The following is a 13378-nucleotide window of genomic DNA, read 5'->3' as shown; positions in this document are numbered from 1 at the left end:
GACAGCAAGCACATACTTCTGGAACATCTGGCTTATGTAACACGGTTACTGCATTCTCTGGGATACACAATCAACAAAGAGAAATCCAGGCTAACACCATCTCAGAAAATAACTTTCCTGGGTGCCAACTTGGACACAAACACTCAGATGGCCTATCTTACGCCAGAAAAACAGGGGCAACTAACTCAGTACTTCAAAATACTAGCAAATTGTACCAGGGTTACTGCAAGGAAAATCCTGCAGGCTCTGGGCTTCATGGCATCTTGCATTCTTTTAATCCCATGTGCAAAGTTGCATATGAGGAAACTTCAATGGTACCTAAAAAAACCTATGGTCTCAACACAACCACAGTTTGGAAACAATAATACCAATAGTTCCATGTTTGCAAAAGGAATTTCTATGGTGGGCCCAAGCATGTCAAACAAACACAGGTCTCCCATTCTGCAAGCCTCAAGCAAATCAAGTCATCACAACAGACGCCTCAGATTACGCCTGGGGGCGCACATGACATACAGGTGCATTCAGGGCAAATGGTCCCAAAAGGAAAAGCACCTTCACATCAATCAAAAAGAAATGCTAGCAGTGATAAATGCAATTACAGCTTTCAAGGACCTCCTGCATCCAGGACAATTATTGATAAGAACAGACAACACCACAGTAATGTGGTACATAAACAAACAAGGAGGAACACATTCATACCCCCTGTGCAGACTAGCCATGACACTTTGGAACTTGGCTCTGGAATGGCAAATCGAACTTCAAGCACAGTACTTGCCAAGTTTGGAAAACACGCTGGCAGACAATCTAAGCAGAAATATGACAGATCCACACGAATGGAAGTTGCATCCTCAAGTGTTTACAAAAATAATCCAAGCGTGGGGGAGGCCAGACATAGATCTCTTCGCCTCCCACAGGAATCATCAATTGGAAAAGTTTTGTTCAAGGACCTTTCGTCCAAAGGCCTGGAGAGAGTGGACACCCTTTCATTCAGTTGGACAGCATGGACAGTTTATGCTTTCCCACCTCTGCCTCTTCTGCCCAAGGTGCTCTTGAAAGCAAGAGCAGACAGACCGAAGATGATACTGATTGCTCCAGACTGGCCAAGGCAACACTGGTACCCACTCCTGAGGAGCCTAACACATACTCCTCCCTGGTCCCTACCTCTAATGCCTCTTCTGCTGACTCAGCACAGCTACAAAACTCTTCACAGACAGCTACAAAACTCTTCACAGTCAGCTGAAAACACTCAATCTTGCTGCACGGAAAATTCCTTAACACCACAACAGACCCTACTCCCCAAAGAGGTGCAGGATGTCATTTTGGAGGCCAGAAGGCCATCTACTAGAAAGGCTTACTCCGCAAAATGGAAACGGTTTTGCTCTTGGAATGAGAAAAAAGGCCAGGACCCTAGAAAACTGAATTTGCCTCAGGTATTACAGTATCTAGCTGAGCTGCTGAACAGTGGACTTTCATTTTCCTCCATAAAAATCCATGCGTCAGCCATTTCTGCAGAATTCAACACGGATCCACCCTTATTCTATCACCCACTCTTAAGACATTTCCTCAGAGGGGCTAAGAATATAAGATCACCAAGGAAACAACCAATACCAGCCTGGGATCTTAATTACATTCTAGAAAAATTAACATTGCCTCCCTTTGAACCAGCTGCCTCAACAGATTTGCAATATTTGTCCTGGAAAACAGCTTTCCTTCTGGCCATTACCTCAGCTCGTAGGGTTTCGGAACTACAAGCCCTCATGGCTGTGCAGCCCTTTTTCATCTTCCATCAGGACAGGGTTTCCCTTCGAACCAACCCGTCATTTATGCCTAAAGTGGTATCCAGGGTAGCTTTAAATCAAGCCATACACTTACCTACCTTTTACCCCAATCCTCAAAACAAAGGGGAAAGGCTGCTACACTCCTTAGACATTCATAGACAGCTAAGTTATTATTTGGACAGAACAAAGCCCTTCAGGAAATCAGAACAACTTTTTGTGTCCTATGCTGTAGGAGCTCAAGGGAAGCCAGTTACCAAACAGACAATTTCAAAATGGATAGGCCACTGCATACGGTTTTGTTACTCCTATCATGGAAAATCTGTCCCTACAGGCATCAGATCCCACTCCACCAGGGCCACAGCTACCTCTACAGCCTTCCTCAGAGGAGTTCCTACCAAAGATATTTTGGAGGCAGCCACTTGGAGTTCTGTGCATATCTTCACAAAACACTACCACCTGCCTTTATATTCCAAAACTAGAGCAGGCTTTGCCACTGCTGTGTTGCAGGGCATTCTGGCTCATCCCAGTTCCACCTAGTGCCTACCACCAGCTTTGGGATTCTACCCATCTGTGATTACTGCAGCTGTATGCACGATGAACATAGTACAGTTTTGTACCTACCATAAATGTAGATGTTCGAGTGCTAATACAGCTGCAGTACAGTTTTCCCTCTTGGTAAAGGCCTAGGGCCTAACCCCTTCATACAACCTGATTGGGTTATCCTTCTATGGTATATTTGCTTGCAACTACTGATTTTTGATTATATTGCATTGCATGTATATAAATATAATTTATGTATTGCCTTCCTTCTGGGGGCACCTGACATCTGGGGCAAGAAAGACTGAAACAAATGGCGTCGGCTGTGTCTTATGTACCCCTGCCTCACTGACGTCAGGAAAGAAAGCGACAACAACCGACGCCGGACCTAGACTTTGGAATTCGGCCGACCGAGGACCCGCCTGACGGCAGAAAACCCATCTGTGATTACTGCAGCTGTATTAGCACTCTAACATCTACATTTATGGTAGGTACAAAACTGTACTTTCCCGGGAGCCAAGGCGGGTCCTCCCTTGTGGAGCGGGATAAATGTAGCTGTGCGCCACTCAGTGGACACAAAGCCTGAAGTGAGGCTATGATTAAACATGACACTTAGGTAAGGTGCCAGTTCATTTTGTAGTACACAGCATGGGATGTCATCTGGTCCCATGGATGCTGTATTCTTAGCTTTGGAGAGTGCAGTTTCTACCTGTGTGGTGTGATTATCGGAATTTGGCAATCTTTTGATATTGAGATGGGCCCTTTAGGGGGTGAGAGGGGGGTGAAGTTGGCACTGATTATCTGCCAAGATATTGGCAATATCCGTGGGATCAGTATATTTAATGCCATTCTGTTGTAGCTCAGAGCAGATCTGAGCATTGCCATTTAGATTCTTGACATAACTATAGAATGCCTTGTGGTTGCCTTTGGAATCTTTGGCAATTGTATTTTCGTAACTAGCTTTTGAGGATTTTATGAGGGATCTCAGCTTCTTACTGAGGCTGGTGAGGGGTTTTTTGCATCCTGGGATTTTCCTCTTTTTTTTTGCAACAGTTCCTTCCTTCTGTTGTATAGTTTGTTTATAGCAGGGGACCACCAGATTGGCTTTCTTTTTTTGGAGAAGAGCATCTTGGTTCTATTTGGGATGGCACGATTCATGCATGAGTGGATGTGCTCGTACAGTGCCTTAGTGTAGGATTCTGCAGTCGAACTTCCAGATCCCGTCTGCGTGGGTGTTGTGAAGTTTGTCACTTCTGACTTCAGTAGCTTGAATTGGGCTTTGGAGAAGTTTTTTAAGGAGGTTTCCTTACTGGGGGGTAGGGGTGGGATGTGGATGTCGAGGGTGATTTGCTTATGGTCAGTCCTGACCAATGAGGGGGTGACCACTGGTGTGGAGCATCTATCTCCCATGTTGGTAATGACCAGGTCTAGTATATTGGAGCCCCTGGTGGGACAATGGATTAGTTGATCCAGGGCGTTGGAATTTATGAATTCCAAGAACCGTTGGGAAAAGGAGTTGGTACCCGAGTAGTTTTCCCAATTAATGTCAGGGTAGTTGAAATCACTCAGTATTAGGGTGCTTGGTTGTATCTTAATATTTTCCAGTATGTTTAGAAAGGTGTAAGGAGAATCTTGGGGCATGGTGGGGGATCTGTAGCAAGCTACAGTTTGGATTGCAGTCTTACCTAGTGTTAGTTGCACCTGGAGAATTTCAGATGCATTGTGTTGGGCAACTAGCCTGGAGGTGTGAATATTCTTGGTGAATATAGACACTCCTCCACCTTTAGTGTTTCAGTCTTGGTTTTGTGGCCGAAAAGTGTGGTAAGAATTGTAGCCTGGTATTGGAGGGGTGCTCTTTGGAGCCTTGAACCAGGTCTCAGTTACTGCACAGACATCGATGTTCTCCATTTTTAGGAGTGCCTTGAGAGAGTGCATTTTGAGGTTTAGACTTCTAGCATTGAGTAGCATTACCTTCAGATTTTGTGTGCTTGTATCTGTTACAGTGGTGGTTTTATCCTTTGAACCTTGCCTAAAAAAGGCACTATAGGGGTGGCAAGAGCTTTAGCCAGTAACCTGAATCCCAGGGGTGACAGGTGCAGACCATCTCTGGCAAAGCATCGTGGTTTGTCGATCATGTCCTCCCAGGCAGACAAATACTGGATCCCCTTTGAATGACACCAGAAGCTTAGCCAATTGTTGAAGTCAATCATTTTGTCCTTATACTGTGGTATCATTCTGGGTGAAGGCAGGATGCTACTCAGGGCTAGGGTCATACCTGCCTGGGTCACATGATCCAAGAGCTCTTCCATGTCTCTCTTTATGTAGTCCAGGGAGGTACGTCTCAAGTCATTCACTCTAGCATGGACAATGACAGAGTCGTATTTGTACTTGTTGTGGAGTGATTTGAGTACATGCATTATCTGGCGGATCCTGGCACCCGACAGGCAGCTGACTGTAATTTTCTCCTTGTTCAGCCTGGTGAGTGGGACATCAGTGTGCCTGACTATAGAGTCACCTATGACTAAAGTGACTATATAGTTAGGAGGGGGATGTGGTTGCAAAGCCCCCCACTTAGGTGGGTTTGATTTTAGTTTGTTGTGGGTTCTGTTGTGCTGCAGGGCAATTGTTTCATTGCCCTTGGAAAATTCAGCAAATCGCGGAACTGATTTTTGCTGAATACAGGTAGACGAAGAGGTGTTCGCTGAAAATAACTTTCTGCAAACTAATATAGACCTGAAATGTCTAAGCAAGTACTTCCAAGCAAAAATCCTAAACCTTCTAGACTTTGTTGCTTATTTGGGGGCCATCCAAATGTTCTTCCATTGTTTCTTTGGGAAGAGAGACTGGATAAGCAATTTACAATCTTTTCTAACCTCCTCTGATTGATTCTTAGAGTTTTTGTGTGGTATTTTATACAACGTATTAATTCTCTCTTTAACAGCAACTTCTGGTCTAGATTCAAATAAAAACTCTATCAGAGCAGGTCTTTTGCTTGGGATTCCCTTTCACTTTCACTGTACTGTTATCAGTTCCTGGTAGGGAAGGGTGTTTCTAGTTTGTTGTTAAAGTGTCTTCTTGGCCTCATCCCATTCTATTACCTTTTCCTCTCCAGTAATTTGCTCCCAATACCTTGGTTCCATTACCCAGTTTTCTTTAGTAAATTCCAGCTCTTCTCTGTACCCCTACTTGCAGTCATCCCTGTCAGCAAAATTTCCTTTTTCCATTCTTGTGTTGGCTTAGTTGATAGAGTACTTTCTGGTTCCTTACGAGCATAATATTATATGTATTTGTTACTATTCTCCTTAAGGATCTGCATCCAAAATCCCAATCTCTCCATATTTCTCGGATTCCCCCATTTCATCATTATTATCCCTTTTTACTTTGAATTATAAGCTTCCGCTTGTTGAGCTTTAATGGTGTAGCTTTAAAATATCCCTTCATTATCAGGCAATCTTAAACCACCTCACCTATTAGAGGGATCATCTTGTCCCAATTAACTTTTGCCCTCTTCTGCTCCCACATAAATTCCTTCAACTCTTTATTAATTATTGACCACAACTTCTCCTCTGGTTGGTAAAAATATGCCAAACCTGTATGTAAAATGGAAGCAGAATAAAAACATTTTCACTGCTTGTGTCTTATTTTGAAGTTCTTCTCCTGTAAGACACTTTCTAATAACCATTGTTTCTGTCGGGAGAATCACAGAAATACTGGCTGTAATGAGCAGACATCTATTTCTGTGGGGCAGAGTCTGAACCCTTCCTTTATCCCAGTCATGATGTTCGAAAATATTTTAAATTTCATTTATCTCGTAGCAATTTGTGTGTATTACTACTTACACAGCTCATAATCTGCTGGTGGTCTTTTCTGTAGTTTATTGATGGTTGTTAAAAGCCTAACCTTTTCAGTTTAGGAAGAAGTTTGCCCCTTAGAAAGACATTTAACATGATGTCTGCTATAATATGTTTGCACTGAAGTAGCTGGGGCCTATCCATAGGTGCTTTTGGGGAAATTATTCCTAAAGGACCAAAGAGAGGTGGGGAAATTCTTATGTTATTAGTGAAAGTATTTTCTCTTGGAAGACCTGGTGTTAAGGTGAGTGTTTCTTTTTTCAGCTTCACTTTGCATGCAATACTGACTATAACCTTGAATCTTAGGAATGAACTCTTGCAGCAGGTGTGCAATCTACCTGATCCTCTATAACCAAATAAGAAAAAAAAAAGCTTTGGGGTCTCCCATATGCTTATTTTCTTTTTTATTAGTTAAATGTTCTAACTCCAAAGAGATGATCTGTTTCACAACTCTGACAAGACAACATATCACTTACATTTTCACACTCTTAGAAGTAATTTTAGGTGTAAGACATACCCATTCGAAGGTAAACAAAGCTGAAGAAGTCAGACTTATGCATAGCTAATTGAAAAAACAAAAGGATGAGGATGATTGTGGTAATTAATTGCTGCCTCTCAAAGATGTGCTGTTTTGACCACCGTCTCACCAAATGCACTATTTTGCAGGTAGACGTAACTGTTGATTCAAACTGCAGTAACCTATTTATTGTTTCTGCTGAGAAATTATGTATATTGTGTTACATTCCTTCCTAAACTCTTTAAGCTCATTGCCTGAATGTGCAATACCCCCATTATTCTCTGCTTTATGAGAAGCTGTTGAGATAAAGTGCATCTCACTATAGGAGTGTTGGTAATTTATATTTATATAATTTTATTTCTAGAATCAGGATATCAGGGATGTAGGCTCAGAAAGTAACAATATCCTGTAATTGTGCAGTCCTTATCTCCCCCTTGCATTTGATTAATTTCAGGAGGATTTATAGCAAAAGTTCAGCTGACAGCAGGAGAGAGAGACTGGCATTTTATCAATGCACAATAATAGGTGGGTAAATTAGTAACAATACATGTGTAGCGTAACTTGCAATTCTTTGGACAGATCATTGTGAATGTATATTTATGTCTGCATTATCTTCTGAAATATATTTTTTATTTTATTAGATTTTCTGTACTGCAAAGTCTGTGGTGTTTGTGTAGCTCTCCTCTTTGGCAGTCAGCTACACCAGTTCATCTGAACTGCAGCCACAGGTTATGGTTGTAGGCTGCACTGCTTTGACTGACTAATGGATTTCAACATCTGTGTCAGCCTGATGTCTGGGACTAGCAGAAATTCAGAGTAGATATTTGCAAAGGTGACTACATGATGGTACCCTGAGATAGAGCTGAAAAGATTTGTGTTAAAAGAAAATGAAGAGGGGACAGCAGCAAGGGAGTAAGGTACCCTACACCTGCAATGTCTAATCCCATTTTTTTTTCCAGGGTCTGTTCCATTGGATCCTCGACTTGCCCAGAGCCTGGAAGAAGGCAAAGATTTTCTTAGCACTTTTCCTCAGAGTGCTGCCTTTGAGGCCATCCAACATATAGCAGAGCAGATTCTGAATAACTCTGCAGTCAATGTCTGAAAACCTGAGAAGAACAAATGTATCTTTCCTGAACACTCATGACAGGACTGGAAATTAAAGGTGGCAAGGCTTCCTGCTTCGTTCTCCCCATTCATGGTCATATTTGCATATTTTAATCCAAGTACTGGTATGCAGATGCAGTGTGCTTGTTCAGGGCCATAGACTGAACATAAAATAGTTTTAAGTTTCTTAGAGGTGTTTAGGTAGATGTTCATCGTGTTTCACTGTTGCAGTCATGACTGTAGTTTTCTCCCCTGCCGGCGGTCGGCCAGAATCCCAAAGTCTGGGTCTGGCGTCGGCTGTTCAACCATGCTCCCTGACGTTAGAGCACCAGGAGTACAAAGCTGACAGCCGATGCCATCTTCTCCAGTCTTTCTTGTCGTGCGGGGATAGCAGTTCGCAAGTGCCGGTCGGCTGACTCCTGACGAATTTTTCTGATATACTTTGGTCCGAAGATTTTCTTCTCCACTCAAAGCTAAGTACCCCGTTGGGGAAACTTTTTTCTTGCTCCACTCCGATGTCATAAAAAGTTAATAATTATATTTCATGTGGGAAGCAAATACCTCATAAGGATTTTCATTCTTACTGTATTCCTTGCTTGGGCCTTGACCACGACGTAGCTAGTTGTCGGTTTTGTGCTAGATTCAATCAATGTACAATTAAGCGAAGGTACGATTTTGCTTTTCATTACTTCGGTAGGCGCTTTAACTACAAAATGTCGTCTGATACAGTCCCGGTTACCGGAGTTCACAAACATTGCAAGGATAAAGACAGGCCTCCGAGGTCCAAATCTGATGATAGCGCACAAGCGGAGCCAGCTTCAGGTTCGGCCGTTGTCAGTGAGGCGCTTTTGCAGCCCCTTTCGTCGACCATTTCAGAACCGACGGCCGAAATGGACTCTCATGAGGAGCCAACCAGGCCTTTAAATATTTCTGTTGCAGGACCTTCGGACAATGCTCCTTCAGATGGGTCCGGAGCCGCTGTGCAGGTACCGGCTTCCGAAGGGGTTTTCAGGCCTACTCAGCTACTAATAAAGGCAAAGCCAAACACAAAGGCAAAGACTCCTTCAAAATCAAAGACTTCAACACAGGCCTCTTCTGAACCGGCTCCCAAGTCACAGAAACAGTTACTCAAGATGGCGGAGGATTTACTTACTATGATTAGGGGTTCTTAAAACCAAGGCAGGATTTTTCTTATGATTCCTCTGATCAGGCTTCTGTTTCCTCACTTTCTTCTTCTGATCAGGAATATTCTTTCCCTCCTTTATGAGGATTCTGATGCTGAAGAATCCATTCCTTCAGCTTCTCCCCCTGAGGATTTCTCTTTTGGGGAAACTTTGCATGAAATGAGGGAACATTTCCACTGGGAAGGACAGGAGTATTCGGAATCCAAGAAAAGACTGAGGGAATTTCTTCTTCTTCCTCAACATAGACCCCTGGCTATTCCTCCTGTTTTGGATATTGTGGATGATGCCTTTTCGGAGACTAACTTAACCCCTGACTCTCTTCCTCCTGCTCCTGTTAAGCCTGATAGATATTACAGGGTTCCTGATTCCCATCAGTTTTTATACAAGAACCCTTCTGCTGACCCTGAAACCATTTCTCAGGGTCCTAAGGGAGTTAAGGCCGCTTCTGCCAAAAATCCCATTCCTACTGAAAAGGATTCTCGATCCTTAGAAAGATGGGGCAAAAAGGTGTACACTTCTGCTACTTTGTCCATTAGGGCTTTAAACTGTCAGTTTCATATGTTTAAATACCAGCAATTTCTCTTGTCTGTCTTAAAACAAAAGCTTACTTCCATTTCTGCCTGTGCAGATGATAAGGAATTACATGACTTATTGCATGCCACTGAACAGGTTGGGAAGCATGGTTTACACTGTGGATTTGATGCCTTGGAGGCTTCTTGTAGGGCTGCGGCCTCTGGCACAGTCATTAGAAGGCATGCATGGCTAAAGGAACAAAATTTACCTGAACAAGTAAAGGCTAAATTATTGGATGCTCCTGTTCAGCATAATGTTTTGTTGGGATCAAAAGCTGAAGAGGTGATTAAAAAGATGGAGGATAAGGCGAAATCCATGCAAACAGTTAAAGATTTCTTACAAGTACAGCCACCTAGATTTAGCAGGAATTGGCCTTCAAAAAATTGATCCTTTCCCACTTCAGACAGGCCTTAGAGGGGTAGATCTAGACGTTCCAGAGGGAGGCCTCAAACACAAGCTGCTTATAGACCAAGACAGTGGACTGCTTCCACCCCTAGGGGAGGAGAGGACAGGTCACAATCTCAAAGGAAACAAACTCAATGACTCCCTCTGTTGGGCTACAGGAACTTCTTGCCTGGAAGCCCCTCACGGAGGAAAACTCTCTCTTTTTTATCAAAATTGGACTCAAATAACCCAAGACAAATGGGTTTTGGATGTGGTTTTAAGAGGTTACAAATTCCATTTTCATACCTTGCCAAGGCCAAGCGGATGGCCAGACCTTCCAAAACATCAATGGACGGAGGCCTTAAACCAGGTGGAAGCTCTTTTGGCTATGAATGCCATAGAACTGGTTCCTCTTTCAGAGATGGGAAAAGGTTTTTATTCAAGGCTCTTTCTAGTCCCAAGGAAGCAAAACTCATGGAGACCCATTCTAGATCTGTCGGTCTTGAACACCTTTCTAGAGATTCCAAAATTCAAGATGCTTACTCTACAGCAGCTACTTCCAATGCTGTCCAAAGATGCATGGATGGTAACTTTGAATTTAAAGGAGGCATATTTACACATTCCCATCGGGCAGGATCGCAGAAAATACCTCAGGTTCAAGGCCGGATCGAGGCACTTTCAATTCTCTGCGCTGCCCTTTGGATTGTCTACTGCGCCCAGGGTCTTCACCAAATGCCTGGCTCCAGTAGTAGCTTACTGCAGACTCAAGGGAATTCAAATTTACCCTTATCTGGACGATTGTCTAATTCAGGCAGACAGCAAGGATGTCTTACTCCGGCATCCAGAATTTGTACAGAACCTCCTCAAGTTCCTGGGATTCTCTGTAAACATAAAAAAGTCAAATTTGACACCTTCACAACAGATAACTTTTCTGGGTGCACTTCTAAACACCACAACCCAGATGGCATTTCTGACATCCGAAAAACAGTTACAGCTGGCTTCAACTTTCAGAACCTTGGCAACTTTAACTCATCTATCTGCAAGGAAATTCCTGTAGGCTTTGGGTTACATGGCCTCCTGCATCCTTCTCGTACCATATGCAAGACTACACATGAGGAAAATACAGTGGTACCTAAAAAGTGTATGGTCTCAGCATTGCCACAGTTTAGACATACTGATCTCCGTCCTTCCTTGCCTTCAAAAGGAATTTCTTTGGTGGTCCAGGGCATGTGCTCTAAACAAAGGGAAGCCCTTCCATCTGCCTCCTGCCTCTCAGATTCTAACCACGGACGCCTCGGATTATGCTTGGGGAGCCCATTTTCAGGGCAATTGATTGCAGGGCCTTTGGACAAAGGATCAGAAGCACCTGCATATCAATTTAAAGGAAATGTTAGCCGTTCAGAAAGCTCTATTGGCCTTCAGGAATCTTTTACAACCAGGACAACTGCTAATACGGACAGACAACACCACAGTTGTGGTACATAAACAAGCAAGGGGGATCTCATTCCTACCCCCTTTGCAGACTAGCCATGGATCTTTGGAACACAGCTGTAGCTTGCAATCTGGATCTTCAAGCTCAGTTTCTACCAGGGAAACAAAACTTCCTGGCAGACAGTCTGAGCAGAAACCTTTCGGATCCACACGAGTGGATGCTAGACACCAAAATATTCAGGATGATAACAGCAGTCTGGGGATGTCCTCACATAAACCTCTTTGCATCCCATCTCAATCATCAACTACAGACTTTTTGCACCAGGACTTTCCACAGAGAAACTTGGAAAGTGGACGCCCTGTCATTCAGTTGGAGGAACCTCTCGGGATATGCCTTTCTGCCTCTTCCTCGGGTTTTATTGAAGATAAAACAGGACAAGCCCAAGATGATAATCTTGCTGGCTCCAAATTGGCCTCGGCAGTTTTGGTATCCAACTCTAAAAAACCTCTGCCTGGAGCCCCCTTGGGTTTTACCTCAGTCTCCGAGCCTTCTGTCCCAACATCAGGGTCAGGTTCTACACTCTGTCAGAACTCTCAGCCTGGCGGCCTGGTTAATCCAGGGCCTTTGATTTCTTCTTTACTGCCCAAGCAGGTTATGGATGTCATTTTAGAAGCCAGACGTCCTAGCACTAGAAAATCTTATGCAGGAAAATGGAAAAGATTTTGTTCCTGGATGCAGGCTCAGGATTCTGATCCTCTTCTTCCTAACATTACTTTAATTTTACTTTACTTGACAGATCTCTTACATAAGGGTCTCTCTTTCTCTTCCATTAAGATACATGCCTCTGCTATTTCTGCTCATTATAATACAGACCCTCCCATCTTTTCCCACCAGCTCATGAGACAGTTTCTCAGAGGAGCTAAGAACTTAAGACCTCCTAGATCTCCTCCTATTCCTGCTTGGGATCTCAACTATGTTTTGGAAAAACTAACCTTGCCTCCTTTTGAGCCTGCTCCCTCTTCTGACATCAAGTTTTTATCTCTGCCAGGAGAGTTTCAGAGTTACAAGCTCTTATGGCTGTGGAACCTTATATTATTTTTCATCAAGACAGGGTATCTTTGAGGACGAATCCTACCTTCATGCCTAAGGTTGGTTTCCAAAGTGGCTTTAAATCAAACTATACATTTGCCAACCTTTTTTCCCACTCCTCAAAATAAAGGGGAAAGGATCTTACATTCCTTGGATGTACACAGACAGCTACGTTTTTACCTGAACAGAACCAAGGACATCAGAAAATCAGAACAATTGTTTGTTTCTTATGCTTCAAGTTCCCAAGGTAAAGCCATTTCAAAACGGACCATTTCTAAATGGATTGCTCATGGAATCAGATTTTGTTATTCTCACCATGGAAAGCAAATCCCAGGGAGAATACGGACTAATTCCACCAGAGCTGCTGCCACTTCTGCGGCCTTCCTCAGGGGAGTTCCTACCAAGGACATTTTGGAAGCTGCAACTTGGAGTTCAGTGCATACATTTTCTAAGCACTACAATCTACCTCTCTACTCTAAGTCTAGGGCAGGCTTTGCCTCTGCAGTCTTGCAGGGCCTTTTAGCTGCCCCTTCCTCTTTATGACCCCCTCCCTTTCTTTCAGCTTTGGGATTCTACCCTACAGTCATGACTGCCACAGTGAAACACGATGAACATAGTACAGTTGTGTACACCTACCATAAATGTAGATGTTCGAGTGTCTTCACTGTTGCAGTCTGGGTTTCCCTGTCCCCTTTTATTTTTACTTTTGTGTATTTCCTTTTTTCACCATTCTTCTGAGGTGTATTTGCAAAGGTTATGGGACCTTTTTCATTTTGGGACTCCTGACATCTGGGGCAAGTAAAACTGGAGAAGATGGCGTCGGCTGTCAGCTTTGTACTCCTGGCGCTCTGACTTCAGGGAGCCGGACCCAGACTTTGAGATTCTGGCTGACCGAGGGCTGCCTGCCGGCAGTGGAGAACCCTACAGTC

General features: G+C 43.5%; 1 protein-coding gene across 1 annotated transcript in view; it reads left to right on the top strand.

Annotated features, from left to right (window-relative positions):
• The window catches only part of NUBP2 (nucleotide binding protein 2), a 210267-nt gene extending 202210 nt beyond the window's left edge, over positions 1-8057 (top strand). The window contains exon 7 of the mRNA XM_044088905.1: positions 7643-8057. Coding sequence (XP_043944840.1) covers positions 7643-7785 — 143 coding nt within the window. The 3' untranslated portion in view covers positions 7786-8057. The remainder of the gene's footprint in view (positions 1-7642) is intronic.
• Positions 8058-13378: the final 5321 nt, after the last annotated feature.

Source organism: Protopterus annectens, chromosome 12.part0 (assembly GCF_019279795.1).
Source record: "Protopterus annectens isolate FY-2018-M chromosome 12.part0, PAN1.0, whole genome shotgun sequence".
Lineage (NCBI taxonomy): Eukaryota > Metazoa > Chordata > Ceratodontiformes > Protopteridae > Protopterus > Protopterus annectens.
Note: the sequence above shows the minus strand (reverse complement) of the source record. Positions and strands in the feature narration are given on the sequence as shown.